Source organism: Mastigoproctus giganteus, chromosome 10, assembly GCF_048544385.1.
Source record: "Mastigoproctus giganteus isolate SK-2022 chromosome 10, ASM4854438v1, whole genome shotgun sequence".
NCBI classification, from domain to species: Eukaryota; Metazoa; Arthropoda; class Arachnida; order Uropygi; family Thelyphonidae; genus Mastigoproctus; species Mastigoproctus giganteus.
In genome coordinates, this window is record NC_143584.1 from 13032382 (window position 1) to 13050872 (window position 18491).

Sequence of the window (18491 nt, forward strand, 5' to 3'; positions counted from 1 at the left end):
TCTATTGGGGTTTTCATATATGACTGTGTCTCTGGTGGATCAAGATTAGTCAAATAAACATCTAACCAATTACTATCCTGTGGTGAAACAGCTCGTTGAAGAGAGAGGGTAAACCGAACCATATCCTTTTGTCTTTGCTGAGAAGAAGATACTGTTATAGTGGGCTCAGGAACACCAATGCTCAACAGTGGGGGATTGAGAAACATTGGCAGATCTGATGAATCCTGTTTCACCTTGATGGGAAGACTAGAATATGGGGAAAATAACATGAATCCCTTGCAAGGGCCCTTCTGTAGGTGTGAAAAATTCAGGCTGATCGGTAATGGTGTGGGGAGTGTTTTCTTGATACACATTGGGTACCTTGGTATGCATAGAGCACTTGAATGCCACAGATTCTCTTCACGGCTGCAGTGTATCCGTCTGCTAATGGGTTCTTCCAACAGGATAATGCACCATTATTAAAAGGCCAGAATTGAGCAGAAATGGTTCGAGGAACATGAGAGAGTTCAGCTTACTGCAGTGGCCTTCCCAGTCAACAGATCTCAGTCCAATTGTCGGGTGAGGTGGAAAAAGCTCTTCAGAGTAGATCCATAATCATCCAGTTTTAAACTGTGGGAAATAATTAAGTGAACATGAACCAGCAGCTCTATGACACGCTTTCAACACTTCATTGAGTCTATGCCACCACAAATCCAGGTTGTTCTGAGATTTAAAGGGGAATGTACTAGCTATTAGGTATGTGTACCTAATAAAATGGACACTCAGTGCTTTTTTCTTGAAGGTCATTCACTGTTAGCGTGTAAAGTTTGCGCGAGTGAGTAGCTGCAGTTCCACGTGATTCAGCGTGTTAATTAAGACACATTAGGACATTTTACAATATAATTAAGTTCTGTTAACTTTTAGGTGTGCCTTCATTGGACCATCAATGCGCTATCTGTTAGTGTAGAAGGAGGAGGTTCAAGGTAAGTTAGCATAACCTTGACATTCATCTGTTAACGCAGAAGGAGGAAATGGAACCATTATTACCACGTGACGTGTATCAACTACCTGATCACTAGTTTGGTGCGTGGGATATACGGATATCATCTGCATGGAATATTCCTTGAATCAGAAGAGAATCGCCCGGAAGTTACGTTTGAGAGAACTTCCGGTGCAACTTCACGACGCCAAAGACCTTTTAAAAACGCGCAGATGAAGGGTAGTGGAAGGAAAGGGTGTTATTGATGGAAAAATCCCAAGGCTCTGTGCAATGGTAACCAGTGGTCCAGGAGGGGGGGGGATGAATGTCTTAGGAACCTCTTCGGTGTCGAAACCCGGTGTACCCTATTTTCAAGCCCTGGCCTTGTGCCTAATATTTAATTTGGTGGGCCAAATATAACGATGAATAAAAAGCAGTATCCTCATTGAGGGCTGTAAAGTTGGCATTTTTGTCACTAGGTGCTAATTTAAGCCGCCTTAACCTAATCGCAAGAAACGCCACTTGCTTCGTAGCGGGGGTCGTTATCGAAAAACGACCGGTAGCGCTGTTCGATAATGCAGTTTCCACAAGAAGCGGTCTCAACTGGCTCACGCAAGCGTTCGCTGTTTGGCCATTGAACGTTCCTGCGAGCTGAGTTTCAACGTGGCTACGGGGGTGAGAAAAGCTTGGGGGGATGAATACGGAGAACTATAGTGTAGCGAGATGGTTGCCTTGGAGTTGTATGTAATGTCCAGCGGTTTGTTGTTGTTACGACCTTCACATTTCATTCATTTCACATGTGTCCATAGTTGACAGGCACATAACCTGTCAGTTGAAGGCCAAGGTGACTCGCGGGTGAGTGTTGTCCAACCTGCTGTTTTCGAGTTTTGTGGAGCTCGTTAAGTTTCAAGCTTCGGTTCAACGGTAAGAAATGTCAGATGATTTTTGTTTAAAACTCTGCAAGTTCTGACAGATATTTCTAGTTCATTTTCACTCTTACATAACTTGAGTAGAATTCCAATTATCTGATTTTTTTCCCTCCTTTAATTTCTACTTTTCTTCCTAAAAATCCACTGAGTAATTTATGGAATAGCCAATTTATAAACAATTTTAATTTCATGATTGGTAATATTGCAGAGGTAGCAATGGATAATCTACTCAGCCTGCTTGGCTTTTTTTTTTTAATGGTAGACATCAAACTCAACTTTTCGAATCCTTTCCAGTTAAATTTTTATTTATATAGTCCCTTCATCTAACTTTCCATAAACAAGGATTTCCCCCTTGCTTTTAGAGTCGATTATACGAAAATATCCACCCTCGATTCCATTTGTTTTGGATAATCGGGATTCTACTTGTGTACTGTTTTAATTATTTAAATAACGTAGAATAAAACAAACATAATTTATTTGTTAAAAAAATGTAGTCATCTTTAGCATTTACATATGCGTCCCACTGATTCATTGATCTATACTAGATGACCGAAAGTATTCGGACGTCCCTCCAGGAATATTGTGTAATGTTAAAGTCCCCCTCCTCGCACCGGGTGGAAGAGACCGGATGGTTTTTTTTAATGGGTCTTTTTCCCAACGTGGCTCAGTTAGTCGGTCTCAGGCAAGGGTAGTATGATTTTTTCTCCCGGAAACTCCGGTTTTCATCCATCAAACAGAAAATAGACCAGAAAACACACGCAATTTATAGACAGTAAATACGGAGCAATATGGCCTTAGTTGCTGATTATCCTAAAACCCAACAACAATAGTTTCTGCATTGAAGTTTTTTTTTCTTTTGTACTACGACAAATAGGCCCAATTCAAACTAGAATTAGCAACCCAACACCATGAAGAGCTTCATTGTTAGGAGAGTGCACTGGACCAGGGAGTAAAAAGGTAAAGTGCAGCCATTATCAACCCACTGCAGGATGGAAGCCTCCTCAACAATTCATGTTGAGGGAAATGGACCATAATCTGCCACGCTGGTCCAATGCGGGTTGGCAGATCGACCGTATTCAGCAGTCAGGGGCTTGAACCCCGGTCAACTCAAAGAGCGTGTGTTACTGCACTGTCGCTCCTGACCACTCGGCTACGAGGGAGTATTCTTCAGGAATTCTCCAAATACTATATGAATTCAACCATCAGTACTCAACATTGTTTAACTACTCTTCGCTACAAGGTCTCTTTAGTTTTCTGGAGTCCACGAACGAGGCACTACTTCGAATGACGTTTGGCCTTGTGCAATACAGTGATTCCCCTAGAATCAAAGGGCTAAGCAACTCTCTATGGGCAATGCTTGTTTAAATCCTGTTGGAGGTTACCGAGATCCAAAGAAAAATACTTTTATTTTCTCTGAAGTCTTTTTTTTTTTTTTTTTTTTTTTTTTCATTCGATCTGTTCCTAGCGTTGACTAATTTGCAGTCATCAGTCTTATCGGATCCTGGTTTAGCTGTTGTATTACTCTTGGTCTTCCACTGTTTTCTTTCCACTTGGACTTTAGACAGCTCGAATAATTTGATGCAGGCATCGGCAAATTATTAACATGGTGAGATAATTTTACCTCCTTGAAATTTCGAAAGTTCTTACCAGGATTCATACTGATATCTCCCGACTGTATTTCCTTCATGATTTATATTTTTTTCCTTATTTTCTTACTGCCGGCTTGGGTCGTTCACTGTTATGGATGGCAGTCCTAATAATTTTGAGAGGATTGTGTTCAAGTGGTTATAAATTCCTATAGAAAATTTTAAAAGGGGAAAATTGAAAATATATTGGATTTCTGGGACAGGGACATTACCATACCATGTGATGGTTTTAATAGAAATAGAACTGGTATTAATAGAATACTGGGTGGAACATGGAAAACATCTATTCGTATTAACTTTAAGTAATTTCGATGTCGAGCTTGTCCTGTACTTTCCTATTGAAGTAATTTTGATAATTCCGTTGTTTCCTAATTACACTGGCCAAAAATTAGAAGCCATTATTCAGTGTCTAGTAGGGCCATCTTTTGAACAAATTACAGCAAGTACATGTGGCATTAATTCGATTCGGTGCCTGAAGAAGTCTAGCTCCAGATACCACAATTTTCTTCCAACAGGATATTTGTCAGCTTCTGGATTATGGTCAGTAGAGAACTGCAAGATCGAACTGTCCTTTCGAACATATCCAAGAGATTCTCAATTGGGTTCAAATCTGCAGAATTAGGCGGCTAGGATAGATGTTGGGTAGATCTGGGAATGTTCCTCGAACCATTCAGATACAATTTTTGTATGGTGGATAGTTGCGTCGTCTTCATTTTTATCCATCGCAAAAGGATAAAAATGAATAATTGCATGATCAAGTTGCTCCAATACAACAGAAAGATATTCAATGAAGGTAACACGACCTTCTAATGATATGAGCGGACCCAGTCTGCACCAGCAGAACATAACCTTTATCATGAAATCACCTTCACATGAATCGTGGACGTGGATGCCTTGCTTTATAAGGCTCATTCCTCAATACCATTGGTTTAAAAAAAGTGTAATTGAGACTACATGATCTTCTACACTAGTCCAGAGTTTATTCGAAAGATTCCAGTGAAGTAGTGCTGTTGGGTGGCAGTACTCCAGTCGAATCTTTCGACTTTTTTACAGAAACAAGTGGCTTTAGCATAAGCACAAGACTACCATTTTTCAGATTTTTTGACTCCATCTGCATAAATCGGTTGGAAATGGGTGGGTCTTGCTTAACTTAAATTGAATTTTTCAGTATTTGCTGCACACTGGGCCTTCTATTCTGACGCACAATTCCATTAAATTCCTGCGGTCTCCTCCATTCCTTTTAGAGGTCCAGTCTCCTCTAAATTTCAACTCTGTTAGTAATACTAAGTTGTATTTGACATGATTCATATTTGGATATTTAAGACGCTAAGAAAGACGCTGAAGAGGTGTATTCCCTCACAAAAATAGCAACATCTGATTCTGCATAGTGGCATATTATTTAGGGTAAGGTGCCATCGATGATCTCCTGCAACTGCGTCATCAACACTCTTGTGAGGTATACAGAACTCTGTAAATGCCATAAGTGAGTGTGACATGTTGTATGTGTATGGTATTGTGTTGGGTTTTGTTGTTTCTCTGGCTACTTGACCAAGTTATGATATTAGGCTCCCCCGTAAATGATTACATCTACCCATATATTTATTTTGTCTGTAAATTGCGTGTGTTCTCTGGTCGATTTGCCTGTTTGCTGGACGGAAAAACCCCAGTTGCAGTGGGGGGAACCTTGCTATCTATGCCTGAGACCGACCAACTAAGCCACGGAGTGAAAAAAGCCCATTAAAGTTCCTCGCGTCATCGACGGGTTTCGAACCCGGGCCTTTTTCACCCAGTGTGGGAAGAACGGTGACGATACCACTGTGCTACCTCGCAGATTCTGGCTACTTGACCGCACGGGGGGCCCCTATCTTGCCTGCTACCACCAATTGGAAGTGAGCCAGGCGGCTGCCCATTGTTCTCTGACTGGAATCCGTCAAGGTCGCCTGAGCTTACTGGAAGAAGTCCAAATTAAAAAAAAAAAAAGTGTAAGCAAGGGTGATAATCGAAGAATTGGAGTCAAAGCAAGGAGGAAGATGAGGAAAGAAGGCTCCTCCAAATGAGGGAGGCACCCTTGGTCTGGGAAGCCCACCTGAGCCCATGGACTGTATCATCTCGCACTCTAGGGGAGTGTCAGCAAGAGGAGCCTATCCGAAGTGGGGTTTGCAGGTGAGATGTCCCAGAGGACATAAGCAGTGATTCTGCAGTATAGGAACATAATTATGGTGGAGCTTTCCTATAGAACTATCAACCAGACAAATGCCCTCGTAGGTAGCACAGTTAGTTAGAAGAATCGCCGTCTTTCCCACACCAGCTAGAAAAGACCAGCTAGAGTTCATGTCCGGTCGATAACGTGAGGAATTTTTGTGTGTCTTTTTCAACGTGGTTGAGTTAGTCGGTGTCAAGCGAGGGTAGCATGTTTTTTTTTTTTTTTCCCCCTCCGGGAAACTCGGTTTTTCCTCTAGAAAACAGAAAATCGACCTCAGAACACAATTTACAGATGATAAACTGGGAGCAACATGGTCTTAGTCGCTGATCCTCCTAAAACCCAACAACAGCCAACTAACCAGTTCCTAAAACCCTACTGCAACGACACCCACCGGAGATATCACAATACTGTACAGTCACTGGTTTTCGCCATTGGTTTTATTTTGGTTGGGGAGATACAGGCAAAAATTTGTCTCCTGGGAGGGGGGAGAAGAATCGAATTTTTTCCAGTTTGAGGGGGTGAAATTTCATTCAATATTAGGAGGAAAAAATACATTTGCGTTGCAAACTGAAGAAAAGTAAAATATTTTTTAAATTTCCAGGGCGGTAGATTCCCCCCTCTCCCCCGTGCAGTTTCACCGTCCCATTCGGATGACCCTATTCATGTGTATCTTACTAATTATCACTTATCTAAAACCATCTTTCTCTCAAAGATGACTTTACTTCCTTAGGAAAATTTAAACAGAATTTATTGGAAATCTCCAGAATAGGAAACCGATGGAACCTCAGCACTCGCATTTGGCGAATTCGCTTTGCAGTTTGAATTCCACGAAACAATTCTCCAAGGTCTCCAATATATGTTTTTCTTCGTTTTCTCGCAGGAGAAAGGTTAAAGAAAAAAGTGGTGTAGCTGCGATCGTTTCCTTGAAAAGACGATGCAGTTTCGGAAAAAATAAAAATCATTTCCATTGTGGGCTACTGCAGTTGAGTTTTCTGCTGTCTAATAGCCATGCCCCTTTAATGACGTCATCAGCAAACGCCTATTTAATAACAGCATGACTATGCACATTTTAGCGAAGCAATTTCTTCAAATTGTGCTTGGCATGGTGCCAACTATCTCCTTCACTTCGTAATATTATACGATGGACAACATTAAATGACTGATAGTGTAATAAATGCAATTCATTTTTTCGTCATTGTATAATAGTGAGAAAATAACTTCTGTTAGGTAATAATAGTTCACAATTCAGATTGAGAATATTTGAGAAGAATATTGAAATATCCTTTTACCATTCGATTTAAAAAATAGGTTAAAACAAAATAAAAATAATTCTGTATTTATAATATTTATAAATATTAAAAAATCTTTCCAAAGCTATTTGACGAATTTAATAAATTACAATTTTGTTCAACTGTTATTATCCATGTATGAACGATAGTAGCGCCCCCACTACTCGACATATTCGCTATATTGAATAAAATGGTGGAAAATATGTAAAATATAATTATTCTTTTTTTCAAATTTTTTTTTTAAATATTGACTAGTTGTGACAGAATATTTTCCTTATAATTTTTTTAACATAATAAAAAAACTTTTCGAAGCTGTTTTATGAATTTAATAAGAAATTCGAATTTGTCCAACTGTTATTACGAACGACAGTAGCGCCCCCACAAATCACAACACTGCTCAGCATATTATATATTTTGTAAAATGGCGGAAAATATGTAAAATATAATTAATTCGGCTGGTTTTTAAAATTAAGGAAAACTTTATTTATCAAAACTAGTCAATATTAAAAAAAAAATGAGAATTAATTTCCTAAGAATAAGGAATATTTTCCTTATTCTAAGGAAATTATTTAAATTATATGAATGTTGAAATTATTGAGACAAACAGAAACAATGAATACACGCTTTGAATATTTGACATCGTGATATAATCTCTATGACCAAGGACTTTTGAAACATCCTATACTTACCAAACTCTGGAAATAATTTTTACAGATAACATGGAATAAATTTATGGAAACCATTTTGCTGACACATTTTAACATAATATCAAGGTGGCCCAAATGGATGTGACTCAGTTATGCCCTAACGTAAAATCGGGGGTATACCCTTCCCACAAGAAAATTATTATACAAACAAAAAACGCTACGATATTTATGAAATTATTCATGAGCCTTACCTAGATGAGGGACTTCGCGTGTGGAATCTTTTGGTGTGCCACAATTGGATCAGGACTCAGTTATGCGTATTGTGAACCTCTTGACATATGGGTGTAATTTTGAAAAATGAGTCAAATACTCTTATCAATTCAAGAGGTATTCTTGCAGAAATACCTCTTGTTTTTCTTTTAGGCGAAACACCCGACTTGAACCATATTGAGGCGTTTGTTCACGAACAGATTTCTTCTTCCGTGGGATGAAAAATACGGAATTATTCATCGGGGGAACCTTACTCCTCCGCCTGAGATCGGCTAACTACAGCCTCGGTTGAAGACTCTTAATTCCTCTAGTCATACGACGGAACTGGAACACACACACACACACACACACATCCCAAAACCAGTGGCATGTGGCAAAACCACTCTTACGTTGGACCTTTCTAATAGCAAAGCGAGTCAAGGAAGGACGTATACACCGGTGAACCAAAACATTATGAGCAGCGAGTCGTTATGCAAATCGTAGCAACTGCAGGTGAACTACGGTGCGTGCGTGGGTCGGGAAACGGTATAAAAAACACTTGATACTTAGCTCTGTTAATCAGTGTTACTCTTGTTCTTCAGATGGCAGCAGATTTAAGCGAGTTTGACAAGGGCCAAATTGTAATGGCCAGACGACTGGGGTCAAAGAATATCGGAAACGTCATGACTGGTGGGATGCTCATGGCCGTGGTTCATACCTACCGAAAGTGGTACGAGGCCGAGAAAACCCACGAATCGCCGGCGGTGTTGGACGACCATGGCTCGTCGATGCTCGAGGTCAGAGAAAGCTCTCCCCGCATGGTACGTGGAAACTGAAGGGCCACTGTGGCGCAACTAGCTGGTAATTCGAAAGCTGGTGACGGGAGTATTGTGTCATAACACACACACAGTACATCGAACCCTGCTGAAAATGGGGCTGCATAGCTGCAGGCCGCTCCCAGTGCCCATGCTAACCATGGTTCACCGGCAACAGCGCTTACAATGGGCACTCGAGCATCGAAACTGGACCTTCAGTAATTGGAAGAAGGTCGTCTGGTCTGATGAATCACGTTTTCTGTTGCACCATGTGGACAACCTGGTACGCGTGCGTCGTTTACCTGGGGAAGTGATAGCGCCTCGATGCACTTTGGGATGAAAACAACCCGGTAGCGTTTCTGTCATGCTTTGGGCGATGTTCTGCTGAGATACCCTGGGTACAGTCATCCATGTGCCGGCCACTCTGACGTCTACCACCTACCTAAACATCATTGCTGACCAGGTACACCCTTTCATGGCAACGTTCTTCACTTCTGGCGGTGCCGTCTTTCAGCAGGATAATGTGCCATGCCACACCGCCCGGATTGTTCGAGACTGATTCGCGAAACATGGGGAAGACTTCCAGGTATTGCCCTGGCCTCCAAATTCCCCAGACATCAATCCCATCGAGCATGTGTGGTTTGTATTGGAACAACAACTCCGATGTGCGGTGTCTCAACCACGAACCTTACAGGAGTTAAAGGATCTGCTGGTTACGTGTTGGTACCAGATACACACAAGACACATTTAAATCTTGTAGCGTCCATTCCTCGCCGGGTACGAGCTGTTTTGGCTGCACGTGGAGCACCAACATCATATTAGGTAGATGGTCATAATGTTTTGGCTCATCGGTGTATTTGGTATTTATATTGGTTACTACTTTAATGTAATTTATATTTTCTTTTAAGCTTTTGCAATTGGCCGATCGCAGAGGGAGGTGTAGCTTTATTACATTAATTGTTTAGGGGATTTCACTGCCAGAATCCCGAGTGGGAATACTTTTGTGGAGTTCATTTTGTATGCAAAAAATTAAACAAATTCAAAGAGGGGTAAAAAATTAAACTTCATACGGTTACATTTTTATATTCCGACAGCTGTCTGACTAGGGTTTATTTAGTAACTTCATTGTTATGGTAGCAAATACAACAGCGCTCAGATTTTTGTGTCAGCTTACTGATTCGAATGTGTAACCTGCGTACCAGCGAGAACATACGCGAATGGAATACCATCATTCCTGCTTTATACACACCCACTTACATGAAGTATTTTTTAAATAAATTGGTTAGCTTTAAAATATATTGCGAAGAAATGTCTAGTTATTACAGAGGTTAGCTTTCTGTTTTGAAATATAATTAGCATAAAACGAACTATTTTATTTAAATAAGCAGTAAAACCAACTGATCCTGAACGACTTTGTAATTAGTGTCATATGGTGTAGGGACAAGATTCGGGCGTATGTAACCATATATCCTTTTCCTCCACAATACGCACTGGCAAAGCGGATTTACTGAGGTCCAGGAGTGGATGCTGTTTCTAAAGTGTCCTCAAAGGCTGCGGGAAAGAAGAAAATCAGTAATAGTTAAGGTCCCAGCAACTTTATTTTTAGGGTATCTAAAAATGTGAATCAGGGTCCCAGACTGCGTAAATCCAGATTTTCTCATTAAGCCCACCTATATTATGGGTGGGTCTAATGAGAAAAGCTGGATTTGAAGTTGGGAATAACAATTATTGCTCCCAACTTCAGATCATAATATGATCTGAAGTTGTGAGCAATAATTATTTTAAGGAGTTGGACGCACCGCGCATGCGCCAAAATTAGCACGCATTTTAAAGTTTTCTGGTGAAACCGGGTTATCTGAACTCTGCAGTTGGGGAGGGATTTCTGTACATTGGGTGGGACCATTTACGGAGAAGTAAACTGCTGAAACAATTTGCAAAACTATTTCGAAAATATCAATTTTAATAAAGTTAATATGAGAATGCAATTGAGTTCAAGATTTAAACTGTTCAAATTGTTGGTAAGTAAACTGATATATGGACCATCCTATTTATTGGCAATTTGATTATCTTCACAAGACAATATTTCAGAAGAAAATGATTATTTCTTATATAAACCTTTTTATTTCATTACAGCTCGAATTAGATAATTTAAAATATTTTATGAATTTATTTTTTTCTTTTAGAAAGAAAAAATATACAAAGGTTGCAGGCTGTAGGCATTTTATTTACAGTGTCATAACCACCGCTCTATTCCCTTGATCCACGAAGCTCAAGAATGTTTACTTTGGAGAAGAGTTCATGGCTCGTGGAGTCCGCATCAGTTTAGTTTTTCGGAATAACACCTATGTTATGATCTTAAAAGAGTGAGGAACAACTGCAAAACATTTTTGAAAGGAACGCTTTTAGAATCCAGGGTATCTTGATTAGAAACTTCTTATGAGAGAAATCCCTTGGTGGTTTGAAATATGTGTGTACTCTATTAAATTCCGCCAAGTATTTCTGTATAAATACTGGTCACTGTAAAGGCCAGATGCAGTATTGGTGTGAGTTAGCGTTTGTGTAGTGTAGGATTGCATTGTTCGTGTAGTCATCCGGCCACTTTGCTACCAGTGAGCGGCAATCCCAAGGATCTCAAGTTGCCAAACCTGGCATCCGACCATGCCACGAAGAGGCGGGAACGACAAGACACCCATCCTAACAGTGGACATATCCCTCTACTGAATAGTGTCGGTCTTCAAAAGAAGACAATTTACATCCACGGGCGGAAATCAACCCACAGAAAATACTGTGCACCGTCTGAAAATATCTTCCATGAAAAGTGATACAAGCGTCGAAAAGTCTAGAGGTCAGTGAACGTCCCTCATATGCTAAATATGTTCAACGGGCAACAGATTGGTAAAGTGCAGGCTAAGGAACTACGTACGCATCACATATGCACTATCGGGATATCAGAGCCATATGTGAGCTTGGTGTTCTGTTGGAAAATAGCGTTTGGGATGGAGTGTATCAAGGGTAGAAGCAGTGGTCTTAGAATGGTCTCACCATAATGTGTTGCCGTCACCAGGTCATCAGTAACGACTAGAGATGAATGGCTATTGTAACTGATGGCTTCCAGATACCTTGATTTCCACTGTGGATTCCGATTCACGCTGGATTACCTCTGTTCTCAGTTCTTCGACCACGCATGCGGTCGTAATAGTTTCCAAGCAGGAACATGATTTGTCGCTTTAATAACTTTCTTATCTCCAAGAAGCTCTCCTTGCATCACTACAGACGCTGACGATAATGAAATGACGTCAGAAGCAGGCGAAGCAACAAGGAGACAATACGACCTTCCCGACATAGACGCAGACCAGGATGGTCTTACGTTGGAACGAAATCTGGCTCATTGTGCCAGATCTCTTTTCTGTTGCTGTTCAGCAGATCTATCGATCAGACCGCGCTGAGGTTCATCTGATGCCACCAAAACCTTAATGCCATGTCCGAGTACCTTTTTGTACCCATTGTTGCCAATAATTTCCTTCACTTAGGCCATATTGCGCAGTATATAATATGCCTGTAAATTGTGGGTGTTCTGTGGTTGGTTTGCTGCACAAGAACTCCACGTTTCCAGGAGAAAATAACTCGCCAGAGACCGAATAACTCAGCCATGTTGTGAAGATGACTCATAAAAATTCCTTGCGTCATCGATGAGATTCGAACCCAAGGTTTCTTCCACCCAGTGGGGGAAGGACGGTAATCATACTAACTGCGCTACCCACGAGTGCTTCCACTCCAGTACGTGAAAGTGCTCCTATAGAGGCCGCCGTAGCCTAGTGGTCAGGCGCGCCGGTGCATAAGTACACGTGCCTTGAGTGACCGGGGTTCAAGCCCGTGACTACTGAATACGGTGCTGTTTCTTGTATTCTGTCTATCTTGTGAACTCCTCTGACCGTTTGGTCGTCCCGGAGTATAAACAGAAAATTTATTTATTTTATTTATGATCGAGTGTAGCCAACAGAGAATTCAAACAAATTTCTGCCTAAAAATATGAATTTATCCAGGGGGCCCTTGTGCCAAAAATATAAAAAAAAATGACAAAACGTAGCTTTCAGCCTATTGAAGCATTGTGCACTCTTAAATGGTCATTCCCTCACCGTTATATTTGCTTGATGACATTCAAACACGTTTTCCGATTCGATAACTGATACGTTACCAAAAGTAGTTCTCGGGTCACTGATTAACATGCTAATCGTTTAGGTCCATATACGTCACAGTTATACAGCATATGCAATTTTGTCGGGTAAATCCAGCCATTCTTTCTGGTTGGGACAACGTCAGTTGATTTGTTTTCAATATTTTTGTAATCATAAATTGACATACTGGAGTAAAATTTTACATTTTCTCTCGATTTTATTTTAAGATTTTAAATTTGAAAATAAACACCTGAATTCATATTCAAACGTTTATTTTCAAATTTAGAATGCCAATCTTTTGTAGAATGGCTACTTTCTTTTAACTGATAAGGATTCGTATTCGAAAATATAATTTCGATATCCGATAGCCCCTATTTTTATTTAATTTTATTTTTTGCTTATTTTCACCACTGGAAATCTAAAGTAGTTATTTCAGAAATGTATCCAAATTAGGATGAATACTTCTTTCGTTATCAGTGACGTATTGGAGAGTTAGATTCCAAATTCAGACCTTGAGAAATGGAGGATCATTGGACTACTAACTTTGACGGATGGGTGAAGGCAGCGTTAGCTTTCGAGGTCGTCTTATCTTGCTGACGGTTGAGAAAGGAAACACCATCATAGATCTAGCCCGATAAACGAGGGTATATAATATATATATACACAAATATCTGTACACGCGTGCATGTATATATAAATTCCAGTACCCAAAATGGGTATTTAAACATAACAGGATTCAGCAAGTGTCCATACATAAACAGGAAGCTTGTGGATGGTTAACTCGAGTCCATTTTTAATCCGGTGAGATAAACTTCCTATTAAAAAAAATAGCAGTTTATTTTAATTGTTATAATTTAAATAAACTTTAAATATATACATTTTAATATAAGAAAAAGGCTAAGTTTCCAATCGGCGATTTCTGACATCAATTATGACACTTGTTGAAATTATATCCCCTTTCAAGGAATAATGTGGACAACTGGCGCATGCGTGGTGACAACTAGGCCATCGATTTTTCTGTTCATCATTGCACGCAACGAAATAAAATGGGGGAGAGAGAGTGTGGAGGGAATAAAAAAAGAACGACTAAATCGACTTGTTACTTCCACAAACGGAAATTGGGTCGATAGATCCGGAAGGGAATAGCAGGAGCTATTTTTCACAGCGGATTAAGAAAGGAGAAAAATCTGACAACGTAGTGACGTATGAATGCAATTATAATTAGTACTGCGCGTGAGCAGAACGTGATTTCTCGTGAATAAAGCTACCAAATGACAAACAACTTTCATGTAGATTTCAACGAATGCAGACGTGTTCGCCCCCTTCATGAATATAAAATAATGGAATTTTTAATATTTTTTTTCTCTATGAATAAATAAATTTTTAATGCTTTTCTTGGAAAAATATCCAAAATAATTTATTTATTTTTACTTCACTTTAAATCAGAGAATTAATTTAATGGGTAATATATGTTTTATAGTATTTATCCTAACTGCTGGCGGTTTTGGGCTATATTATTTCTCGAATTAATTTATTTAATAATTTATATTACATTCGATGGTATTTTTCCTGGTTGTTGGCGATATTGGGCTATATTATTTCCTGAATTACGAATTTAACTACGCATTTGATTGCTGGTACAGGGTTGCACAAGTTTGTGTATATTAAGGTCATTTCCACCCCTCACCCCCCTTTTTTTTCTTACGGAAATTACCGTTACATTTATTTCAATAGGCCTAATCAAAATACGAAACAAAAACGAAGAAAACTTTTGTTATCTTACCCGATGTTCGTGTCCTTTGTCCCGTTTAAATTAGACCCTTAAAACGATACTTTTGACGAATGTGAGTGCAGTTGCCGGTGACAGTCGAATTGCGTGCAATCCTTTATTACTTGGCGTTGTGCCATACTTCCTTCTGACGTCACACCAACCGTTGTGCACGTGGGGTAGCCAACTTTCGCACATGTTATCCCGTACTTTTACGTTGTCTTCCCACAACGGTGACAATTTACGGAGCTTTTGAGTCATGAATGAGTCCAACCCGCGCCGCAACCAGCGAATCTGAATCAAGGTAGGTTACTTTAGTTAAACCAGCGGTTAAGATTTATTTATGTATATTTAACTCCATTAATTAGTGCATTTATTTAAGTTGTATAGAAGTAATATTATGGGACCTTAGCATTTATTGATTATTAAAATAGTCCTGACATCAGTAATAGATTAATTTTGAATAATCATGTCAGTAAGGCTACCGTAATTTTAGTGCAATTTTTTTTTGAAGGTCGAGTTGAAATTCTTGCTGAGTGGTGTGAAGTGTTTTTGTTTTTAGGGTGAGTCATTGTACTTGTTTAATGCTCAAGCTGTTTTGCTAATTAAATCTTTCTGTTTTCAGATGAGCGACTAGATTGGCTGAAAGTGTAGCGCGTTTCATTGCATACGGGTAGTCAGAAGACCAATTTCTTACGTTAAAGTTTCCTCACGTTGCCACACATGGCATCCCCAATTTACAAGGATGTTGTTATTATAGGTGAGTTGTTTTTTAGAATTAAATCTATAAAACAAGTTTTACGCATGGACAAGCTGGGCTTTTGCCCAGTTCCTCAAGCTGATAAAGGGCCTTGTGTCATTGACAAAAGGGGAGGGTACAGTTATATATTAGAAGTAGCCTTGCGACTTCTAAGAGGCGCCTCCATAGCCAGGTGGGAAGGAGCAGTAGTGCGTAGCACACGCTTCTTGATTAGACCGGGGTTCGAGCCCGTCACCACCAAATACGGAGGATGCGGAAAGGTCAGGGAATGACCACCGCATATCTCGGAGCAATATGGCCTTAGTTGCTAATGCTCCTAAAAACCAAATAACAACAGCGACTTCTAAGAGATGGTCTTACCCATAGTAACCTAATTTTAACACAAGTTGTGATTGTCTCATTAGTCGACATGATTAATTTAAGAAAGCAGACAAGTTCTTGGTAAATTGTAATGCACTTGATGAAGGAAAGTAGAAACTTCCTACACTCACTGGCGAAAAAATTAGTCTTCATTCAATATCTAGTAGAACCACGTTTTGCTTGAATTATAGTCTGTACACGTCGTTGCATGGATTCCACTAGGTATCTAGCTCAAGATATTTGTCACCTGCTGTATTATGGTCGGTTGAGAACTGGTAAGCTAAACTGCCCTTTCCGACATATCTCGGACATTCTTAATTGGATCGTAGTCCCAGTAGAAATGAAGTATTGCACCGTGAAGTTGGTCGGATGTGAAAGAAAGATATTCATTGGAGGTAACATGACCTTCTAACTGTATGAATGGACTTAGTACACACCAGCTCAACATACCCCATATCATGATACTACCTCCAGCCGCTTAAGTGGTAGATAAGAGGCAGTTTGGATGCATGTCTTCATTAAGTTCACACCGCCCTTTAATCCTACTGTTAGTGCAAAAAAACTGTAAATCGAGACTCGTCAGACTATATTTTTTCTAATGTTCCACATTGCAATCTTGGTGTTGTGGCACAATCTAGTCAAATATTAAATTTTTTTTTTTTTTTTGTTACAGAAAGAATTGGTTGTTGTATAGACACACGACTACCAATTCTTAGTTTCTTCAACTCAACCGCATGGTTCGGTTAGAAATGGAATTTTCTTTGCCTATTATTTAATTTTTCTATTCTGACCCGAATTACGGGTCAGAATAGAAAAATTAAATTCATTATTGGAGTACGGGCTTTTTGTCGCATTTGTTCCTTTTTAGAACAGCTTTTCGTCTTCCACTCATTGTATACTTTGGAGATGGTTGCTTTCAACACACCAGTGGTTTCTTTTGTTTTCTCAATTGTGTTTGCTGATAAATGTGCTCCAACAATAGCATCTTTTTGAAAATCGGAGAGACCACCTGTCATCCTATGACCGGGCGATTAAGATGCAGCCCGCGAAAGCGATCAGAATCAGCCTTTATCTGCCACCAAGGAACTTGACAACTTACATTTGCATTCCTTACATTCAAATTATTGCCAATTGCAAAAGATTTTAATTTTTTGGTCAGTGAGTGTAGAACATCTTGCTAAGCACTATGTATAGTTCAGAACTACTCACGTTAAAGACGAATTTTGAACTACACATATCTAAGGTACAGTCTATGAATTAAATAATGCTAGAACTCATTTAGAATTCTGTTAATAAATTTTGTTTTTACAGGTAATGGACCGTCAGCCATTACCCTGTCGTACCTGCTTTCTGGAAACTGGCCGTTTTACAGTTCCTCTTCGCACCCTACAGAATTCTTGCATTGCAGACTAGAAGAAAGCAGAGATAGGTCCTTGGTCGAACAGGTATGTTCAGTAATGCACATTAGTTCTAAATATTTTCTATAATTTCAAAATATTTAGTATCTTTTAGTTGCCAAAGAATTGCTGGATTTGAATTTCTGTAGGTCGCGATTTTTAACAAATACAGGTGGAAAATAAACTGAACGTCTGTGTGAGATAGGAAGCCGAGTGAGTTTGAGAGGATTCATCAACCTGCTTACCCTACTCAGAGGAGTTTGAGAAGTTTTGGGGCACCACCAGATGTGCGAGTAATATTCTCATAGCAGGGCGAATTTGTACAGAGTCTGTATCTGTTTAGAAGAAAAGTTAACTCCGAGAGCGAAAATGAAAATCCAGTTTTTTAGATGAGGGAGAGGAAGTAATATTTGTGGTCTTGTCCAGAAATCTGAATAGCATCGAAAATGAGCATACGAGCAGTGCACTTTTTTTGAGGACATCAGACAGGACTTCAGTTAACTAGTTTTCTTTGCCCCATTGTTGAACAATCTGAGATCGGCATCTAAGGAACCGGAGGTGGACATATCAGTACTTGAGTGGTGGTGGAATATCCACCACCAATACTTGAGGCTGCACAGGCAGGGCTGGTAGAAAGTGTGTATGATGTGTGTGTACTGAATATGGATGCTCATGATAGGGGCGCCTTAAACCTAGACGTCAGGGACGGCTGCTGTCAACATCTAGGTGTAGCGCTCTAGAAGTTTTTGATGAAATTGACGTAGATGAAATTAATAAGAATGTTTGCTTCTGCAAAAACATTGTAATATTTATGATATTCATTTTTAAGTATTTTAATAAATAATTTTAAGTATAAGCATTTGTTGTAAAAATGTAATCTTCCTTACGCTCAAACGTGAAGGAAGCGTACAACCCTGGTCTAATCAAGAAGCAGTGTCCTACGCACTGCTGCTCCTGCCCACCTGGCTACAGAGGCGCCTGATATGAGATTGATGGAGGTTTGTGTGCATATTCTGTTGTGTACTGGCCACTTGGCTACGCAGAAGCATTAGTCACCTGTATAGATGATTCTGGGTACTCGCCCAATGTGCACAAGGTGATAACGGTGGATAAGACATGGTTTCATCATTTCGATCCAGAGAGTAAGCAACAAAATTCTGTTTGGGAGCCTGCGTCATCGCCAATACAAAAAAAAAGCAAAAGTTGTGGTTTCTGCAAGGAAGGTTATTGATGGTTCTCTTATTTTGACATTCAAGGAATGGTTCACCAGCATGCTGTGCCAACAGTCTGTATAT

General features: G+C 39.7%; 1 protein-coding gene across 5 annotated transcripts in view; it reads left to right on the forward strand.

Annotated features, from left to right (window-relative positions):
* Positions 1 to 18491, forward strand: part of LOC150078729 (oxidative stress-induced growth inhibitor 1-like) — a 48369-nt gene that overhangs the window by 19493 nt on the left and 10385 nt on the right. Inside the window, exons 1-3 of one of the 5 annotated variants that reach the window (XM_090382257.1) lie at positions 1746 to 1882; positions 15305 to 15439; positions 17111 to 17244. In XM_090382257.1, coding sequence (XP_090238383.1) covers positions 15403 to 15439; positions 17111 to 17244 — 171 coding nt within the window. In that variant the 5' untranslated portion in view covers positions 1746 to 1882; positions 15305 to 15402. Of the gene's footprint in view, positions 1 to 1745; positions 1883 to 13581; positions 13713 to 14296; positions 14374 to 14760; positions 14984 to 15304; positions 15440 to 17110; positions 17245 to 18491 lie in introns of those variants that run through there. The other 4 variants (XM_090382256.1, XM_090382258.1, XM_090382254.1 and 1 more) reach the window with 4 other exon arrangements.